Consider the following 22,864-nt stretch of genomic DNA (forward strand, 5'->3'; position numbering starts at 1 on the left):
TTCGTTTTTTTTTTGAAAATTAATGCTTTATGCTGCATAAATGGTCTCAAATTTTTCCCCTTCACTACGGCAGTGTTTCCGATCGATCGTTTCCGAGTTCAAGCAGCTGAGCAAACCCAAGCCTAACTCTAGCCGATACTTCAGATACCGTTACATATCTCAAGGCATGTCAAGAAAATTTCCAACCCGAAAAAATCCTTGACCGATCAGGAATTAAACCCAATACCTATGTCAGCATTAGACTTGAATTTACAAAGGAATTTCCGCTTCACTAGATACCCGACAACATTCTGCAAATGTGATCGAGACCAGACAGCTGAGCAAACCTAAGCCTAATTCCAACCAATACTTCAGGCCCTACATTCAACCTGGAGTATAAACGTATCAACCAGAATCTGCAATGAGATCTGCCACAACACAGAAAAATCTCGATATAATTATCTGTCAAGAAGATGAATTTACGAGTATTCCGGTTGAGCTATCCCAAGCTTCCCTCTGGTTTTCACATTATACCCCTTGGAATGCTTTAATTTTTCTTCATATTGAAGTAATGAAGTAACATTTCCCCCAAAAACACTCTCGTTGGTACGAAATTCGACATATTCGAAGTGGCAAAAAACTATGTTGTATAACTATGTAACTTTTTGACATATACTGAAAAAGACGCGTAATGACAGTAGATTTCCAACGAATGTCTGGAAATTTGATTCACTAGAATAATAATCAAGTTACGCCATCTGTTGTAAAACCGAAGAAACATACTGGTACACATAATACTCAAAATAAATTAAAATATTGAAAAAAAAAATCAAAAAAATTGCTGAAAAGAAAATTATTTTACAAATTCAAACTCGTTTTCCTCAAAAACGTATTATTTTAAAATTCTTAAAAATATCATATGAATATCCCTTACAAATTTTTCTGACAACAATTTTTTCGTGTTTTCATTAGAAAAACATTATTATCGCGATTTACATGCTCTGAAAACTTTTTTCTATTCAGAAACATGTCAAGAACATATCAAACGCGAGAATTTACACACAAAAATGCTACGAGTAAAACATGTTTTTTTTCAGGAGTCTTCATGCAAAAATGCCTTATATTCCAGAAACTATAAATAACAGAAAGTTGACGTCTTCAACAAAAGTCCATATAATATTAAGATCTAGAACTTTGTCGAATACACTATATTGATATATTTACTTTAAACAAAATTAGGATTAGAGATTTTGAAATGTTGTTGTTAGAAAAACTTCTTCCCTGCAAAAGTGTCCATCTTGCGAGGTATCGGTGAGTTATTGAAAATCGTGAGGGCTATTCATTCAATTTTTTTTGAGAAATTGAAAAAAAACGTTTTCGAGAAAAATGATTTCCAATGTCTAAAATATTTTTTTCAGCGTTATTTCTTTGAAGACAATTTTTGGTATTTTTTTCGAAAAAAAAATTCCTACATTTCAACCTTTGACCAAAATTTTGCAGGCAATAGAGTTTTTTAATTAGAAATTTCTGAAAAAAAATCGATGTCGATTTTACCAAATATGCCCAAACTGATAAAATCCTCACTTTTGAGCCGCTGGGCCTATTTTTGATCTGTTTCTTGACCAGAAAAATGAAAGGTATTGTTTATTATAAGTAGGTATATTTGTCTGATAAAAATGTCGAACTGCACTTCAAATATCTACTTTTAGGCGAAAACATTGAAATTTTTGTCTTGGCTTTTTTAATCAGTAAAATACCTTTTTTCTACTGAGATGTTTTGTAAATATCTTCTTTTCCGCCGATTTAGATGAAAAGTTAATAAAAACCCCAACCTTTAATTTGCTGTGAAAAGAACACAAAGGGGTCAAGCGGTTCAAAGGCTAGAATTAAAAAAAAATACACATTTTGAAACTTGAGGTTTAAGAACTGCTAGACCGAATTTATATCTTTTTACAAAGCTTTCTAGGAAACTGCGGAAAAGACCGCCGCGATAGTATCGATAGTATCGCAGTGTAATGCGTACATTGACATAAGGAAGCAAATCGCGACATATAGGCAGCTTGTGCATTGTTCTCGCGAGGGCAGGAATGAAGAAGTAGTTTTTATTATAAGGAATTTATTATAGCTTTCGTAGGATTTTTCACGCAGAATATTGTGTAGTTTTTGTTGTAAAATCCATGTAGTGTTCCTGTAAGATATATAAGATGTATAAATAGTTAAAGTTAAATAATGCAAAAGAAAATAAAATCTATTTCCATCAGAACGACATGGCACCAATTTAAGAAAGATATACTGGCAAAAAAATTATAAATTTAAGGAGCTAAAAATTTTATATTACTCGAAAATAAATTTTGGACTAAACAGTTGACATGACTCCACTGTTGCAGCGAAATTATCTGTTACTACAGAATTACAGTGCACATATAAAAACCACAAAGATATTACCCCACAGAGCATGAGTAGTCAAAAACCCCATCCATCACTGGCGAGCTCTGTCTGGCCCGTGAGACCAGTAAATTCAGACGCCGACATATCCGCAATTTCGGCGCGTCTACAAATTTAACGAGCACCACCGTGTTTCCGAACGGCATGGGCCTTGTGCTGCGGCATTCCATGGCCAAAAGCATGTCTTAAAATGCTACTGTTTGCGTTTGGTTTGGATAGAATTGGTTTTTTCTGTATTCACAGCGATGAACTCCTTCCGACGTTGGTGCGATTCTTGTTCGCCGCTGAACACAAGGTCGTTTTGGTTTTTATGTGGAACAGCTAGAACACAATTGTTGTTGAAATGTGTTGTTGTCATGAGAACACAGTCGTCGTGGAGGTAAGCTCGATTGAGTAATCATTTGTCATGCCTTCATAATGCGACAGTTTCGCGACTATTTTTCTCTGTCAGTCAGTAGGCATGTCGCCAAGTTTCGAAAGGTTCTTACGCAATTGGCACCTTCATAACTGTGTCCGTGTTTGCTGCTCGTTACAACTCGTAGGATATATAATATGATCCGATTATGGTTTCACTCTGGCGAATTTCAGGATATTCGAGCGATTTTTTAATTTCATTGACATAATTGTTTGTTCAGGGAACGCGATATTTTGGGGAATTACTAGAAATTTATTCGGGATGGTCCGAGACCGAAAAAGCATTAGATCGTTCAGAATTATTGAAAATTTTAACGTTGTTCAAATTATGTCAAATCTTGAGGTTCATTCAGGGTGTAATATTTTTCAGCCACCGAAACGGAGGACTTCAACTTATTAACGAATTCTGTGATTTCATCATGCTTTAATTCACAATGAAGGATGAGGTCAACTTGATTTTATAAAAGTAGAGAATTCTATATAGGAAAATAAGGCCCGATACTTTTGTCTGTGTTGTGTCTTCATTCGACAAATCTAATGCCATTCAATCAAAAACAACCATTTCGCCAAGGTAAACTTGTTGTGCTTTATTTATGCGCATTTATTCGCAAGCCAAGATTGCAATTAGAATGCGTTGCGCACAATCCATGCCCAGAGTCCATTTAGGAACACCGCCCGCAATCGACAATCCACATCGCGCGCTCTGCGGAAATCGTAAATAGTAATTATTTCACCACAACTACCACACACTGCCCCGCAATTATGCACTATGTTCCACTAAAATTAGCATATCTTTGAAAAGCGCGAGCAAATTTTGTTATTGCAAAAAATGACAGAAGCCGTGCAAGCAACCAGCAGGGTAATCTCCATTACCCCCCGGTTGTGAGTGCCCCGCTTGACTGCCACCACCGCCACATTCTGCAATCATTCGTCTGAGGCATTGATGGTAGGTTTTATTGAGCCAGACATTTCAGCGCGAAACATACCAAAGATAAATATTCTGCCATTGTGCAGACGAAAAAAAGCAAGGGTTGATTCTGGGGAGCGCACGAAGTAAACTCCGACCAATGTTTATACAATCAAAGCTGACGAAATCTGACAGACGAACCAAGGAACGAGCGGTGAGTGAACGTTTCTTGTGGCCCTTGGAGGTGGAATGTTATATAAACAGTTCTATCATCTGGGGTAAGATTTTCCCCCTGCCAGACTTCGCTGACTGCTATTTATAATGGATTACACTGCTCAATCATATCTAAATAAGAATAAGTACACTGAATTCCATTTTTCTCATATTTCATTGTGCTACCCGCACGATTCGATCGATTTTTTTTGTTTTGTAAATCGTTCTGATAAAATCGTTTGATTAACCAATATTTGTGTTACATGAATTGCTTCCTAGAATTGCAAAAAAAAAAACAAATCCAGTCTGGATATTTTGACTTTATAGTTGTAGCTTGGAGAAGTCGATTGTCAATATTTTTTAAAATTTTCAGAATCTTCTCCTTTCAAGAAAATCTTCTTCTTTTTCAAAAAAAAATAATTATTTGAATATTTTGAATCATTTGAATCATTCGAATCTTTTAAATCAATTGAATCTTTTGAATTTTTCGTTTTGTTTTTTTATGTTTTAAATCTTTTGAATTTTTTTTTTTGAATCATTAATTTTGTTCAATCTTTCGTATTTTTGGAATTATTAGAATCTTTTTAATCTTTTGAATCTTTGGAATATTTCGAAATCTTTTGATTTTTATTTTAATTTCTTGAAATTTGATTTTTTTTTAAATTTACTTGAGTCAACTGCCAAAAATTGAGAAAATTGAAGATCTAAAATGTCCATATATTCACTATACCACATCTTTCGACTACGGATCACAAAATTAGGTACGTTAGCTACGTTAGGTTAGGAACGTTCTCACTGGAAGAGTATTTGCCAATCAAGAATCAAGAAAAAGTTATCCACCGGTTTCGTTGAACTTTGAGTCCTCAATTTGTACGCTATAATCCGTCGTCCCAATCTACTAAATTTCATGAACCCGAAATTCTTGAATCACGAACCGAAGCTGTTTCCAGGCTTATATCCATGCGCGAGTCTACGGATTGAAGAATATAAATTCAAATTCTTAATCTGAGTTGGAATCCAAACAAAGGATTTAATTTGGCATTTGCTTCTCGAAACTACTGTCTGAAATTGAAGTCAAAATCCAAAGATACGAGTGTTTGGATTTTGGGGCTGTTAATTTTAGTTTGAATATTGATAGAGATCCAAATCCTGAATCATTTGGAACCTGAACCAGTAAACGAGATCTGGAGAAATTGATTTCCGCACGGTAAACGACAATAGAAATATGGATTCAGAATTTGGAAATAATGAATCTAGTAACCTACACAGAAATCTAATCTGGAAATTGAAATTGAATAACGAACTGTTTGAAAACATACACCGTAATTTGAACTAGGAAGTGGATCTAAAATTTCAATAAGAAATCGGGATTCCAAATCTGAATCGAAGTGAGGGGTATGGCAGTCGAATTTGAATTCGACGTCTGGACGAGATCAGAATACGGATTTTTGATTCATAAGCCGAATCTGTAAATTGGAATTGGAACTCGGAATATGATGACTTGGAATATGATTTCGGAATCTGTATTTGGAATCCGAATCAGGGAAAGGAATCTGGTATTTCAATTTGAGATCTAACCAATTTATTTTGATTCGTCATCGGGAATTTGAATCAGGGAGCCAAAACTGTAAGCTAGTGACTGGGTCACTGGTTCGAATCTGGAATGTAAAATAATGAATCTAAACCTTGATTCATGAATAATATATGATTACATCCATCCATTCCATTCCATTAGCCAATGAATCATTTTTGAAATAAAGTTATTTTCAGAAAAAAGGGGAAAAATTGATTTTTCGAACCACCTAAATAATGAAAATGAGCACCCTAATGGAGAAATTAAAAATACGGGTCTAATATTTTGTGATAAGGAACAAAACTATCAATTTTAACGAAAATCTGAGATCCACTATATCGGTTTGGCATGGAAGGGCTGCTTATTAATAAGTAATTCATATATATTAACTAATTCACAATCTGAATGATCAATCAAGACACCAGATTTGAATCTGGAACTTGAAACTAAATTTTGAATTTGAAATTAGATTTCAAAATCTGAATTTGAAAATTTAGATCGAAACGGTAGCTGAATCTAAAATTTGCACCTAGAATTCAAGTTCGGAATCTGGAAACATAATTTGGTACTTGGATTTGAACACTAAATCTCGGATCTGGAATAATTCCTGATTTCTATCTGATATCTGCACCTGGAATCCAAATTAGGAATCCGACTATAGAAACTGAAACTTGGATTTGATGTGATGTATTTTGATTATATATGAATATTATTTGGAATCTCAATCCGTAATAACCGAATCTTTAAATTGAAACTGAAATCTTGAAACCTTAACCGACATTCGAAAGTGAAATCCTAATTTGGAATCTGGATTTGGCATCTGAATCATGAATCAGAATCTGAATATCTTTTAATTCAAGATTTATCCAAATCATTTTGTATTCGAAATCTGCCATCTGAGTTAGTGAAGCGAAATTGTGATTGTGGGCTGGATGACCACATTCAAAATGTAATGAATTCACACATAATTTGGGATCAAGATCTGAAATATCAGTCAAGATATCGAATTTGAATTCTGAATTTCTAATTTGGAGTAATGTATTTTGATTTGAATGCGATTTGGAATCTCAATCCGAAATGATATCCGTGCACCAAATCGAGAAATTGAAACCGAAACCCGAACTTGTAGTGTTTACGGGATTTGAATATGAAATCTGAATGCGAAATCTGGATCAATAATCGGACTCTATCAATCTAAATCTGGAATTTTAATTTGAATTTAGAATTTCAAATCCGAATACAAAATCCAGATCTAAAATCTAAATCCGAAGCTCTAGATTTGGAATCTGAATCATTACTTTGAACCTAGGATTTGAATTTGAGATGTGACATTAGGATCTGACATCGAAATGTGGTAATTGAATCTGAATCTGTACCTGGAATCAAAAAAAAATCCGAAACAAGAAACTGGTACTTGGATTTTAAACCGGAATCTTAAACTGGAAGTAATGTATTCTGTTTGAATCCTATTTGGGGTCGTCATCTGGACTTGGAATACAAATGCGGAATGACAATTTCGAAACTAAATATGAAATCAACATCTGGGATCTACTATCAGAATCAATAGTTTAAATCTTAAACACAAACTTGGAGTACGAAATTGAAATGATATAGGTTACGAAATTGAAATCTTAATCTGGATTCCGAGTCTGATATTTAAGTCTGGAATCTAAAAATGAAATCCCAATCTGGAAGCTGTATTTGGTTGAATCACAATCTGCTGTCGCAATGTGGAAAATCTGAATCTCTGAAAATGTGAAAAATTTGAATAATAAATCTCAAATATGAATATGGCATCTAAGCTAGGATTCCAAAACTGTAATTTTATATCTGGTATCTGTATATGGAATCCAATGTGCTCAATCATCTATCCTTAACATAGGATACGAAGCTATAATATCAAAGCTGGAATATGATTCCGAAAATTGAATCTGATCCATGTTCTGGATTAGAAATTCGAATCTAAAGTTTTAGATTCTGAATCATTACTTTGAACCTAGGATTTGAATTTGAGATGTGACATTCGGATCTGACATCGAAATGTGGTAATTGAATTTGAATCTGTACCTGGAATCAAAAAAAAATCCGAAACAAGAAACTGGTACTTGGATTTTAAACCGGAATCTTAAACTGGAAGTAATGTATTCTGTTTGAATCTTATTTGGGGTCGTCATCTGGACTTGGAATACAAATGCGGAATGACAATTTCGAAACTAAATATGAAATCAACATCTGAGACCTACTATCAGAATCAATAGTTTAAATCTTAAACACAAACTTGGAGTACGAAATTGAAATGATATAGGTTCTTCTTTTTCTTGGACGGCTCTAACGTTCCAGTGGAACTTTTGCCTTCTCAACGTAGCATTACTTGCGTCATTTTTATTAGTAATACTTGTTTGAGATTTCTATGCCGAATAACACGCCTCAAATGTACTCTGGAGTGGCAAGCTCTAGAATACGCGTGACCACAGTGCAAGCCGGAAAAATTTTCTTTGACGAAAAATCCCCCGGCCAGAACGGGAATCGAACCCGAACCCCCGGCATGATAGTGTGGGACGCTAACCACTCGGCCACGGGAGCACTCAATGTTCTGGATTAGAAATTCGTTTTACGGAATTCATGATATAGAATTTATGATTTTACGGAATTCATGATGGAGTTTTACGGAATTCATGGAATTCATGATATGGAATTTATTTGGGATCGGAGTTTCCAGTCTATTACAAATCCAAATTCGAAATCCGTGGGATTCAACTGGAATATCAATTTAAAACCGAATTTAAACTGAAATCTGAATTCAGAATATGAAAATGATTCCGTAATCGCAATTTGTAACCTAAATCTGAATCAGAAATCTTTATCTGAAAATCTGAAATCTTAGATCTGGGTTCTAGAATCCGAAAATGCGATCTGAATACGGCAATTCAGTTCCCAAATTTAGATTCCAATTTAAATTTACAAATTCAGTTATTATCACAATCTGGAATATCTATCTAGTAACCGAGTGAGTCTTAGAATTAAATATGTCGTCTAGAATCTAAATCAGGTAACTGGATCCAGAATTTGAACGGATACGAATTTCGAAATAGAATCTGGCACTGGGATCCGCAGTCTGAAACTAGAGCATAAATCTCGAAAATAAAATCAGGATGTGAATATCTGAATGTGAAATCTCAATCTGGATTCTTAGACTGATATTCGAATTTGGAATTCGAACATGAAATCTTTTTCAGCAATCCAAATTAGGAATATTTTTGATGAAATCTTTATCCCCGCCTAAATTTAGAATCTGAATCTAGAAATTGGATAGCGAATCTTGGGGGTTCGTTCACTTACTAAACGATCGATTGTGAGTTCAAACCTCTGTATGAAAGAATAACTACGTCCACGCAACAGTCACCAGTGATAGAGATCGATTCACGGTCGAAATCAAGGCCTCTCTCTCTTCATCTATACAAGCTATGCTACTTGCAACAAGGAACATCGGACTATTGTACTATTAATAACATAACAATGATGATATCAACTGTCTCCGCTATTCGGTCTAACTAAACAATGGAACAGATGTGATTTACCATATGTATAGATACGATAAACACGATTGAATCTGTTACTAAGTGCTGAAGTGCTAATGAGCCCGAATGAATAAACAAATGGGATGAAAAATGAATCTCATATTTGAATAAGAAATCAAAACTATGAATCAGAAACTAAAATCTAATGATTCTGAATTTTAGTATTACGTGGTATTCAAAGCTTAAATCAAAATTGAAACTGGAATCTGAATCCAGAATATTTGGTATTTGATTCCGCGATCTGAACATTGAATTTGTTTCAGAGATTTGTCTTTGGAAACCTAATCTGGTATCGAGTATATGATTCTGTAATCTGACGCTAGTACGTGTATCTGAAATACGCATCATACGAATCTGAATCTGAAATTCCAGTTACCATGAAAATCTGATTTCTTGAAAGGAAATCAGGGATTTGAATTCAAATCCCAGAATTTGAATCTCGAATGGGGTCCAGGAAAGTTAAATCTGGAATCTAAGTTTTGAAAACAAATAAGAATCTGGGATTTAGTATCAGGATCCGTAGTCTGAATGCAGAACATAAATCTGGAATACGTAGCATGTGGGTGTTTGAAATTTAAATCTGAGTTCGAATCTAGAATCTAAATATGAGACCTAGATCTGGAATCTGGAATCGGAATGTGGAGTTTGAATTTGCAATCCAAATCTGCAAATCAAATAATGAATCTTAAATCTGAATATGGCGTCTCAACTTGGAATCCGAAATTGTAATCTTGTACCTGGGATTTGGAATCTTCCAAATGTGAACTTTCAACAATCACCTCAAATCAGAATAGGAAATCTAAACAAGCAAACCGAAATTGTAGTCTTCTGCTTGGCATCTGATTTGAAACTGGGTTCGGAATCTATAATATGATTTTGGAAATTGGATCAGGGATTTGAGTTTGTACCCAAACCCAGGATCTGAACATGAAATCCAAATAAGAAATTTTATAGAATTCCGAATATAGCTCTGGAATCTCATATCTGGATCTAGAATCGGATTTAAGATGTTAAACCAGGAATCAAAGTTAGAAATCCGATATTGGAATAAAAATCATAGTGATTATTACGTGAGATTCAAATCTGGAATTTTTGGAATCTAAAATTATGAACAATCTAAAAATTAAAACTGGAATCTGAACTCAGAATATAAAATTTCGAAAGTGATTATGTAATCTGAATATGGAATCTCAATTTGGAAACCTAACCTGTAATGGATCTGTTATTTGAATCTATAACAGAAATCTGTTATATGAATCTGGGAGTTAATCTAGGATTTGGATCCGGTATATACTAGTTTCCAAATTAGATTCCAGTTTAGTTTTTGATATTCAGTTATTCTAGGTCGCAATCTCAAACCAAATTTTTTGAGTCAAAAATGGAAATCAGGTACATGAATATATCTAACATTTGAACCAGACAAGTTAAAATTTTGAATGACGAAATTCGATTTAAATATTACTTGAGATCACAGTCTGGGATATGTTGATATCCGAATCCGAATCTGTGATTTGAAATTTGAATTTTGTTCCGGAAACTGAATTTGGAGTATGAATTTGAAACCCGAATCTTGTCTTGAATTGTCTGTTGCCTAGGGTTGGAGGATGCTAAATGTTTGAAAACAGAATTTTAATTTAATATAAGAATCTTAATCTTAATCTGATATTTGAATTTATGTTTCAAAAATCAATCTGGAATCTGAATACGAATTTCCTACATTTAATTCTTTGATTAAAATTTTGTAGGTCTGATAGGTTTTGTGATTTGTTTTTTAAATTATGAGTTTTTTTCAACTTTTCTATCGAAAAATCTCAATTCAAAATCTTTGAAAAATTACTATGTATGTTTGACTCGTAACATGCTCAGCAAACTTCTTTGATTTAGAAACATGTCAAGAACATGTCAAACGCAAGAATTTACACACAAAAATGTTACGGGTAAAACATTGATAGTAATTTTTCGAAGAAAACACGAAAAAAGTTGTTGTTAGAAAAACTTTCTCCCTGTAAAAGTGCCCATCTTCCGATGTATGGACGATTTGTTGGAAATCGTAAGGGCTATTTAAATAATGTTTTCGAAAATTAAAAAAAAACGTTTTTGAGAAAAATTAGCCACAATTAAAAAATATTTTTTTCAGTGATTTTTTATAATTTTTGTATTTTTTTATGAAAATCTTCATTTTCTACATTTCATCCTTTGACCAAAATTAGTTAGAATTTTTTGTGAAAAACAAGAAAATTTTTTTGGACCTTTTTAAAAAGTAGTTTAATTCTTCTTTGAATATTTCAAGTATGCAAAGTTGCTTAAATGACCCATATCTTTACATCCACAACGTTTAACTGCTATCTGATATGATGTTGCCAACTCCTAAAACGAATTTGCATGAAATTCATTCTAGAGTGGGAATCCGAATCAGAAATGTGAAACAATAGATCTAAATTCAAACGTTATTTATGATCACCGTCAGAGATCATCACCATCGAGAAGGAATCGAACCTGCAAATTTGAAATTGAAATAAAAATCCGAAATGTTGAAAAACTGAAATCTGAATTTTGGATTCGAATAATCAAACATTTGGATCAAAACTCGGAGTTAGAGTATTGAATGTAGAATCTTAACTAGGATACCAAAACTGGGACCGAAATTTGGAGTCTAAATCTTTAATTTGGCAGAGTGAACCTTGATTTAAACTATCTGGAATGCCTAGCTGGATCTGGAATCTTAATTTGTAATTTGAACACGTGATCTGAATTGCGAATCGGAGTTAAGATTCACATTCCAATTAATAAACTAAAAAAGGAATCGGGATTCTAGCGCCTATTATAAGGACATGTAGTTTGGATCCAGAACATAATTCTGGAGTACAGAACTGGGATGTAGATATAGGGCCCGAATTCTAAATCTGAATCGGGATTTGTGATTTTTGAAGCCGGAATCTAAGCATGAAATCACATTCTGCAATCCAAATCGGGAAGCTGTATCAAGCGGAATCTTGATCTGTTGTCTAAGACTGTAATTTGAGTATGGAATGTTTAAATTTGAAATCCAAAGCAGGAATTTGAATTTGAATCAAATTGGAATATGAAATCTGAGCTAAGAATCCGGAATTGGAATATTGTATCTGGTATTTGAATATGAAGTCAAAAGTATGGAAACATAAACCTTAGTTAAGTGTATACCGATACCGATCCAGAATATGATTTGGGAATATGGTTTCAGAATCTGAATTTGGAAACCTAATCTGAGATTTGATATTTATTTATTTATTATTATCTGAGTTTGGAGTGAGTTCAAACCCAAAATTTGAGATTTGTTCAAAACTGAAATTTAGAATGAAGAATTTTGATTAAATATAAAGTGTAAATATATAAATATATCCTTCGAGTCTCCATTTTTTTTATTTATGAAGGCATAATAGAAGAAAACCTGCAAGCGGACAATTGTCATGAACCTTTTACATCGGGAAATCTCATGAAATTAGATGAAACATTTTGTTATTTTAACGCTAACAATATTTGTTTCATATAAGAACTTCAAAAACAAACAAAACCATCTCTATGCTATTTACATTTCGCTGAGTTAATCGAGGTCACACCAAGGCAGCGCAAAATATCCAATTATAGAACACAACAATCAACCAGCATGGAACGAACTTAGTCTAGACCTATGTCCGTCGTTGCAAATTGATCAATTGCTAGCGGATTCAACTGATTATTAATAAACTTCCACTGAAGTGAGGGAGAGAGATGTCCCCAGTTTGGGCTAGTTCTCATTATTACGACCAATCAGCGGATCGCTGCCTGCTATATTTATGCTCCCTGCTTCCGAGCGCAGGAAACGATCATTCAGGGAGATAAATGCGCAATTATACTGTCTCTTGCGGTTTTTGTAAGAACAAATGACCGGAAATTCGGGGATCTCATCAATTTGAAAATTCAAACTCAGACGAAAACTTACCATAGCTTGCTCGATCTTGTTGTCAATTGCAACTGCACTCGTCCCAGATGCACTGTGAATGGAAAAAAAGAAATAAGAAAGATATTAAATGATGGATAACTTATATGTTGAATATTATATTTTACTAGCTGATTCGGCAATTTTCGTCTCGCCCAAAATTTATTTTTCGTTATCACATCCACGTTTTCTTACTAAGCGCTGTTCATAGGTCCAATCGCAGAATTATTCATTGATTGATCTCTAGCCTTTAAAATTACCTTTTACTATAAAATTCCTAGTACTTCTACCAAAACTCGACATTATAATATCAGATTATTTTCAGACACAATTCTCGTTCAAGATTTTTTAACCACTCGCAAATAACATGTTTCTCCGTTACGTTGCATGCCAAATTTGGTTTTATTTGCTTGATCAATTCTTGAATAATGCAGAAATTTGTGTTTCATTTGTATGGCAGCCCCCCCTTATAGAGGGGGTGGAGTGTCTAAGCACCACAGAAATATTTATTGCACCCTAAAACCTCCATATGCCTAATTTGGTTTCATTTGCTTGATTAATTCTCGAGTAATGCCGAAATTTGTGTTTCATTTGTATGGCAGCCCCCCCTTAGAGAGGGGGGGGGGCTGGAGTGTCTAAACACCATAGAAACATTTATTGCACCCTAAAATCTCCCTATGCCGAATTTGGTTTCATTTGCTTGATTAATTCTCGAGTAATGCAGAAATTTGTGTTTCATTTGTATGGCAGACCCCACTTAGAGAGGGGGAAGGGTCTCAAACTATCACGAAAACCTTCCCCGGCTCCAAAAACCCCTACATACCAATTTTCATGTTGATCGGTTCAGTAGTTTCCGAGTCCATAAGAATATAGATAGATGTGTATAGAATTCTAAATGTCTCACACTCATTCTGGATTAAATTCTAATGTGCATTTTACGGTTCATTGAACAAACAATATTATTGTTTCGCGATAACATCTTCGAATTAACGATTTCATTGCATTTCCACACCCTAACGACACATACCAACAATGAGGCCGTAATGGTGATGAATAGTTCAGTCATGACGGGGAATACGGTAATCACCCCCAGTGTTTCAACCAATCGGAAGAGTTTTTTTACACTATTCACTCACGCTTTCCTCCATTATGATTCAAGGCGGTTAACGAAGAAAGCAACAACACAGGTTGCATGCCGGCGGTAGCCCATAACAATAATAATAACCATTGGTTCACTCCCAAACACGCTAAACACCCATCAATTAACCCATCGCCCATTGGTTGCCGCGTTTGCCGCGGATGGATGTAACAAACAATTGCAAGCAATTGCGGTTTATGTATGTGAACTTCTGTTGCTGCTGTGTGTCGAGAGGAGTTTATTCACGTTTGAACTAAATAGGTTATTCTTTATAACATGGGCACTTTTGCTTACTCAAGCTCACGGGGTTGGGCATGAGACAGAGGCTTAGATGCGTTTGGTTACTGCCTCTGATGCAAGATGGGTCCGTGTGCGACTGGAGTGCATACATTAGGGTGCCAATGAATGTATGGGAAAAAATCGACCCTAAAATTTCAAAAAGTTACACTATACAGAATGTTTACCACCTCGAAAAAACACCCTATGCCAAATATCAGCTCAATCGGACTTAAGGAGAGTGGCGCAAAGCGGTCAAAATTTGAGTTTTTTGAAAATCGAAAAATCACCCAAGGGAGGAGGTAAAGGAAATCGGGGTTTTCGTTTCTTTTTTGATGCCAAATGTCTTAAAATTGCATGAAACGTCGAGACCTAGTGTCATCTCGAAAAAAAATTTTTTGTCAAAAATCGACACTCTGGGAAATAGTTTTTTTTTTGGAGTACGAGAGGAAATGTATGGTTTTAAGTGCCAATGAAAATAATTATCACGTTTTTTCATTCGGAACTTGTTGCGAAATGTTGATTTGCACGATAATATATCCTTTGCAAAATATTAGCCCATTCGAACTTCATTTATTGGTGTTGCAGACGTTAAAATTTGAAAATCGAAAAATCACCGGAAATCGGGGTTTTTTAAAAAAAAATGATTCCAAATGTCTTAAAATTGCATGGCACATCTAGATTTACAGTTATACAGAATTTTTTTTGTCGACTTTTCGACTTTTCAGACGGAAAAACGACCAAGCGCCAAATAAAATTTTTTTTTTTAACAATTTTTTTTTCGAGATAACAGTGAATCTCGACGAGTAATCAATTTTAAGACATTTGGCATTAACAAATAATTTTAAAACTTCCGATTTTCGCTGAACTTTTGTTTTTCAAAAAAACTCAAATTTTTACATCTGTGACACTAATAAATGAAGTTCAAATGCTAATATTTTGCTAATATTTATGCAAAGGGTATCTTATTGTGCAAATCAACATTTTGCAACAAGTTCCGAATGAAAAATCGAGATAACTATTTTTATTGGTACCCAAAACCATACTTTCGTTTCGTATTCCGAAAAAAAACCCAGTCCCAGAGTGTCGATTTTAGTAAAAAAATTTTTTTCGAGATGACACTAAATCACGACGTTTGATGCAATTTTAAGACATTTGGCATCAAAATTTTTTTTTCGAAAACCCCGATTTCCTTGGGTGATTTTTCAATTTTCAAAAAACTCAAACTTTGACCGCTTTGCCCCACTCTCCCTTAAGTCCAATTGAGCTAATATTTGGCATAGGGTGTTTTTTCGAGGTGGTGAACATTTTCATGAGGTAACTTTTTGAAATAAGAGATGACCATTTTCATTGGCACCCTAGTATACATACTATTCGAATTGTTCATACAATGTTTTACGTGAGTTCCGAGAGAAAACAATTGTATTTAATTGGTGGCCAATTGAATGGCAATACAATAAAGAAAATTAAACAATAATACTGCGCAAAACTTTTCATCGGCTTTTCAAATTTGCCCTAACTCTTTCTGCTTTTTTAAATCCTGAATACTGAATTTCGGAACCAAAACTGAATCTTGAATCAAGTATCTGTAATCTGAGTCTAGAGCAATTAAGTTTGTCGTGTATTTTTTGGGAGAAAATTAAAAACAAAAAAAAATGTATAAGAACAGACAACAATTTGAAAAACAACGTGTGACAGTGTGAAATGGACAAAAACAAACTGATCAATTTTAATAATAAGCTTCAAGAAAGGATGACACATCGAGCTCTCCTACTAAAACCGAACGTCATCCGCATGATGTCGAGCAAAATGTTAATCAAGCCAAAGTGACAAATAGATTAACATCCCACAGTCGAGCGGCTCCTTGATCGCACAACACAAAACGTTATTGTGTGCGAAGATTTGTTATGTGTCACACGACAGAATACTTTCCACGACTGGAAGAGAAGCTCACAAGGACCACAGTTTCCCATGTCGCACATTTCACCGCTTTCTCAACGAATGCGGTGACTGATTGGGCGTTTTCCGTTGTCTGGTGAAACAGTTTTGTTCCACCACTGTTTGTTGTAAAACATTTGTGGAAATTGAAATGTTCAATGGTTGTTTGGGAAGTATTAGTAAAGAATTATAAAAACACTGCGCGCTGCTTCTTATCTCCTCAATCAAGTTATAGTGTACCAATTCAAAATTTTTGTTTACCTAACAAACACCCATCGATCCGTTTTTGCGTCACATCACGTTGGATGACATCCGCAAAAAAAATTAAACGCGGTTAGCCCGAATGGCGCGCCATAAAATGACAACCGCGCTCCTGCTAATCAGGGGCAATTCGGATCGATTTGGATTTACACGTACCACCACCAAATATGGGAACCTGTATGTAATCGTCCCGCGCGATTGTTTGCGTTTCAACAACATCAGATAAGAGAATCAAATCTAGTTAATCGAAGAAAAACACTCGAGTTGAAGAGAGATCTGTGGAAAAGTACGGTCCCGTTCCCGCGTGCACTAATGAAGTAGTGATAATAAAATGTCCCTTCATGGTGGCTCTTTTTTTTGCTATAGATTGGACACTCTCTGAAACGTTTTGTGCGCACGAGTAAGTAAACAGGCGAACAAAAAATGCTGATATTTATGAGCTAAGACTCTGGAGCTGGCAATACTTCCTGAACTGATAAGCGCTTTTCACGTTACTGTCGCAAGTTTTATAACCTTGAACACACATTAGCTTCTGATTGCTTTGACGAAACAATCGATCTATCAACACATGGTGAATAATTACAGCTAAATTTGGATGAATGAATTCGAGGCATAACTGACAGTATAATTTATAGTCTCTAAAACATCATTTTGCATTGGTCTTCCGGTTTGCTATTAAAAGCAGTAGGTTATTTAAAACATGTTAATGTATTGCTATTTTTCATAGTCCCGTGATTGTCACGAAAATGACTGCATTTTTTTTGGCCATGAATATAGATGAACTTTATGCCAACTCGACTGGCCGATGCACAATGGTCCAGGAGATGCATTTAAGTGGAAATTAGCATTTAGAGCTTGAAAGTTATTCTCTAGACAAAAACTGTCTTAGAAAAAGTTGTTACTCATGATATAGCGCTCGTTTTTATGTTGTCAAAAATAGGGTGACCAAAATTTTCGATGAAATAAAAAAACTTTCTTATCTTTATAGATAGAGGTAAATATAGTTCGACAATGTTGTAGCTCCAATTATTTGAGACATCTTTGTAGAATAAAGTTTTTCTCTGTCTCTTGAAATTACCGATATAACGCCTTTTTTCTATGTTACGTTAGGGTTACCATGAAAAAAACTGTTTTTTTGCTCTAACTTTCATATTTTAAATTTTACATGCAAACTGTCTTCGAAAGACTTTTAGAGCATACTAATACAAACATTTTTCGCTGCAGAACTTGTCAATATCTCAACTTTACTCAATGTTATTGATATTTCTTCCCAAAAAACATGCTCTTTTCATTTGTTTGTTATTCTTACTGGGGCAAACATAAAAAATGTTTGTTGACGGAATTTTAAAGAACAGATTTCACTCTATATAATATGTGATTTTCAAAACTATGTTATTTTTTGTGCATTAGGGTGACCATGAAAAAACGTGTTTTTTCTGCTTTAACTGTTATATTTCAAATTCTACATCAAAACTGTCTTCGTACGACTTTAAGAGCTTATCAATACCAACATTTTGCGATGCAGAACTCGTCTATATCTTAATCCTACTCAAAGTTATTGATGGTTTTTTACCCAAAAATTCATGATTTCGATTTTAATTTACTCAAACACCAAAAATAACATAGTTTTGAAAATCACACATCATGTAGAGTGAAATATGCTCTTTCAAATGCCACCAATGAACTTTGTTTACGTTTGCCCTAGAAAGAATGACAAACAAATGAAAAGAGCATGCTTTTTGGGAAGAAATATCAATAACATTGAGTAAAGTTGAGATATTGACAAGTTCTGCACCGAAAAATGTTTGTATTAGTAAGCTCTAAAAGTCTTTCGAAGACAGTTTGCATGTAGAATTTCAAACATAAAAGTTAGAGCAAAAACAATTTTTTTCATGGTAACCCTAACGTAACATAGAAAAAAGTTTCTATATCGGTTATTTCAAGAGATAGAGAAAAACTTTGTTCTACAAAGATGTCTCAAATAATTGGAGCTACAACATTGTCCAACTATGTTTACCTCTATCTATAAAGATAAGAAAGTTAGATTTTTTATCTCATCGAAAATTTTGGTCACCCTATTTTTGACAACATAAAAGCGAGCGCTCTATCATGAGTAACAACTTTGTCTAAGACAGTTTTTGTCCAGAGAATAACTGTCGAGCTCTAAATGCTAATTTCCACTTAAATGCATCTACTGGATCATTGGCACCACCATATCAGATTGCAGTGAAACGTTGTGAGTGTAAAAGCATTGGTCATTTAAGCAACTTTGCATACCTGAAATCTCAGGAAAAAAAAATTAACTACTTTTTGAAAAATGCCAAATTTTTTCATGAATTTTCTTATAAAAATTTCTGATTCAAAAACAGGAAGACCTACAAAATGTTGGTCCAAGAAAGAAATGTAGTAAACTTCTTTAATTTCCATTAAAAACTCCAAAGAAAAAAATAAAAAAATTTCGCTGAAAATAATTTTTTAAAAATGATTTTTTTTACTTTGGTGCTAATTCAGCCATTCCATGCCAAACCGATATAGTGGTTCTCATATTTTCGCGTAAAGTGGATGCGATAAGAAACAAAACTGTTCTTATCGCAAAATATCGGACCCGTATTTTTTCATTAGGGTGCCCATTTCTATTTTGGAATGGTCCGAAAAATCATTTTTTACCCTTTTTTCTTTCCAAAAATGACTTTTTTATAACTTAAGAACAAAAAATAACGTCTCTCTGATTTTTGGATGTGTTATGCAAAAAAAACTCAGCTTTCAAAAAATATATAGCGCTCTTGGTCCCGAGACCATAAAAAACAGTTAAAAAACAATACAATAAAAAAATACGAAAACAAAATCCAACTTCAGCGCAAGTGTAATATTTTTCTTGAGAATTACTAGCTCATCTAGCTCATTATCTTCAATTTGATATGTCGATTGTCCGAATCGGTTCGGTGGTTTAAAAGCTATGAATTTTTGAAAAAAGTCATCATTGGAAAAACGGGGAAAAATGGTTTTTTTCGAACCACCCTAAAAATGTTTTTTTTTGAAATTTGCAACCCTAATGAAAAAATAAAAAAAAATCGGATCTAATATTAAGCTATGTAGAACATATTTACCGCCTTTCACGGGAATCTGAGAACCACTATATCGGTTTTGCATGGAATGGCTGAATTAGTAGTGAAGAAGTAACTACTACTTTACTTCTTAGAAAAACATGAAAAAGTTGTTGTTAGAAAATATTGATATTGATCACATTGTGTGGTATTGCTCTGAATTTCAAAATAACAGCTTATCTTTAATAGAAAATTTTTATAAAAAGGCCACCCAATGTTTCGATCAGCGAAGTTCTGGCTACACGTTATCTCGATGCCATTTTGTTGATATATTATTTCCTCAAGTGCATACGCTTTCAAATATGAGTATGTGTGTATTTTTTCTGTTATTTTCAATTATCGTTTACATCTCTTACTTGTTTGTTTTTGTTATGAATAATTTTATTGATTATCAATAACCTATGGTTTTCAACGTTTTCATTTTTCTCCAAATATTTCCCTCAGAACTTAAAAATACTCAGATGCACGCAATCTTCTCTATCAAAAAATCCACAAGAAGAATTATTTTCTTAAGAATTGTTTTATAATTATTTATATTGTACCATTTCTTGAAAAAAAAAAACGATAGGGTTTTTATGTCTTTTTGAGAAAGAACATTTGCATAGTTCTACTCACAGAGGCTCTTCCTTATTCATAAACACGGCTCATTGATGCTTCACGTTGCTGAGCCAGTTGAAAATAAATAAAATTAAAAAAAACCCTTGTTGTTTTCAAAGAAAACATAAAAAAGTTGTTAGAAAAAATGTTCCGATGTTCCGTTTTCTTATTTCAAATTTAGTTATATTTTTAATATAAAAAAAGAACGGTTAGTCCTAGGAAAAACCATATATATAGTTTTTCATGTAGAATCTCATGTTGATTCTATTTTTTAACTTACTTTTCTTAAATGGTTTTGATTTTACAAAGTATCGAAATTTGAAAAAAATTAAAAAATTCATATCTCCATTTTGATGAGTTTTTCACAACAACACTGTAAGTCACTGTAACTTTGTTAAATTGAAGGGGCTTTCAAATCAAAATATATAATAAAATATCGAAGGGTAGGGAGAGGGGCGGTGTTTTGTGATGAAAAGGTTTTTTATATTAAATTCAATTGTTGAGTAAAATTTTTCAACAGTACATCATCATCATCATCATCATCATGTCGCCTTTTTTGACGTAAGAATATTCCTATTGTTCCAATGTTCACAGTTGGGCTATATATACAGCGGGACTGTTGATATGAGGCTACCATTGTTGTGTTATAAATAGCACCAATTACCGATGCAGCAGACCGATGTGAGCGCTAAGGGACTGGGGTTACCATCACATGATGATTGATGTATGGACGTTGTAGCTAGAATAACACACAAAGATGGCCAGCTGAGGGCCCTGAATTATGAGCTCATAATTGTTCGCTTAGTAGCGAACACGCAACCAATTAGGCTACGAAGACCCCTCAATTTTTGATTCCAATTAAAGAATTGAGCAAAAAATTTGATAAACTTGTCACTGCTAAACATATGCGTAAACTTATTTTTTTATTTTTTTTTCAGTGCTCTTCCATTCATAACATCAGTCTTATTTGAAATGAGACGAACACATCTAAATAAAGACAACTCAAACTTAATCATCTGACCTCTGGTGATGATGAATTATACGTACGAAAAAACAATTTAGTTTTATATATCAGATTTGTAAACTTCGTACCAAATGGCTACTTTTGGACATACCCTCTGGAAAATATTGTTCTGAAGGTTTCCGATGTGTTGATATATTTTCTGGAAAACTAGAACATGAGCAGCGAAGTATGGTTTTCCATTATCAAGATATTTTTTTGTTTTATGTTTCATTTTATAAAAATATAAATCGTTTACTTGTTTTTCGTACATCGATAGTTTACCCTGTTTGTTGACGATATCAATACAAATGGTTTTTTCACGCCATTTTCCAAGATATATCACTCTGTATTTGTGTACATCGTGAATTCTCCCGAATTGCTAATGTGAGTGCTATGATAGGTTGATTTTTTTTATTACAAAGGCTTTGAATTGCAAAGTTCATTCGACAATAGCTTTGAAAGTGGCTAATTAGAAGAATTATATCATATATCGCCAAAATGATATGTCTCATTTTCATAGTTACCTTCGGTATAACACTCTATCTTCTAAAATTACCCTATGTAATGTTTAAAATTCTGAACTTTCAGAGAACATATATACCTCGAAACCCGCGAAAAAACATTTTCTAAATTTTTGATTGGAATCATCTCAATTTTCAAGATTTTTGCCTTAACTTATACCCAAACTAGGTGTTGGCAGGAAAAATAACTCAGACTGAATTGGAATGCAAGGTAGTTTTTTAAGCTCATTCAATGCTATAAATGAGGATGTCAAAAGATGTACTAACAATTAATTTAGAGTGTATATGGTATTTGAAGTACCAAATCGAAATATTTTCAATTTTCGCTATATGTTTATTTTCAATTTCGTAGAGTTACCTACAGTATAATAATTAGAGTAAAAAAATTGAAAAAAGTTTTTTTTCGCATGAAAAGGCTCAAAACATTAAAAATTGAAGAGTTCTACAATTCCGTGAATTCCAAAAATTGAACTCAATTTTAAAAAAATATGAAAACCTTTGGACAAAAAATATATATTTCATGATTCTAACTTTTAGTATTTTTCCCATTATTCTTCTGTGTGTCATTAAATTTCAAACATGTCACATTTTTAAGAAAAATTTTCACATTTTTAGAAACGCTCTTATGAAAAAGGCTCAAATGTGATGTACATGAACAAAGTATTAGGTACAAACACGACTTTATGGATTTATAAAAAGTGACGAATGTCGCACTGTTGGCATGATGTTGAAGTTGGCAACACGTGTATTTGAATACACGCTTTACCAAATTCAGCGGCAGTTTTTTTTATTGAAATGTAAACAATCAATATTTTTATCGCATTGAAAATTACAAATCTTTTACTAGAAAAACCCCATTTTCGAGAAGTTTTATTGCGCGGAATCTTAAGAATCCTTAAATTGTATCTTAAGAAGAACAACTGATACCCAACGTTTGCTTGACGAGTCTACTGAAAAATATT

General features: G+C 33.7%; 1 protein-coding gene across 3 annotated transcripts in view; it reads right to left on the minus strand.

Annotated features, from left to right (window-relative positions):
* The window catches only part of LOC129779979 (protein bunched, class 2/F/G isoform), a 381,770-nt gene that overhangs the window by 50,439 nt on the left and 308,467 nt on the right, over positions 1-22,864 (minus strand). For all 3 annotated transcript variants that reach the window (XM_055787799.1, XM_055787800.1, XM_055787801.1), the window contains one exon: positions 13,068-13,119. In XM_055787799.1, coding sequence (XP_055643774.1) covers positions 13,068-13,119 — 52 coding nt within the window. The remainder of the gene's footprint in view (positions 1-13,067; positions 13,120-22,864) is intronic.

The sequence above is a fragment of the Toxorhynchites rutilus genome, chromosome 3 (assembly GCF_029784135.1).
Source record: "Toxorhynchites rutilus septentrionalis strain SRP chromosome 3, ASM2978413v1, whole genome shotgun sequence".
In the NCBI taxonomy this organism is placed as follows: domain Eukaryota; kingdom Metazoa; phylum Arthropoda; class Insecta; order Diptera; family Culicidae; genus Toxorhynchites; species Toxorhynchites rutilus.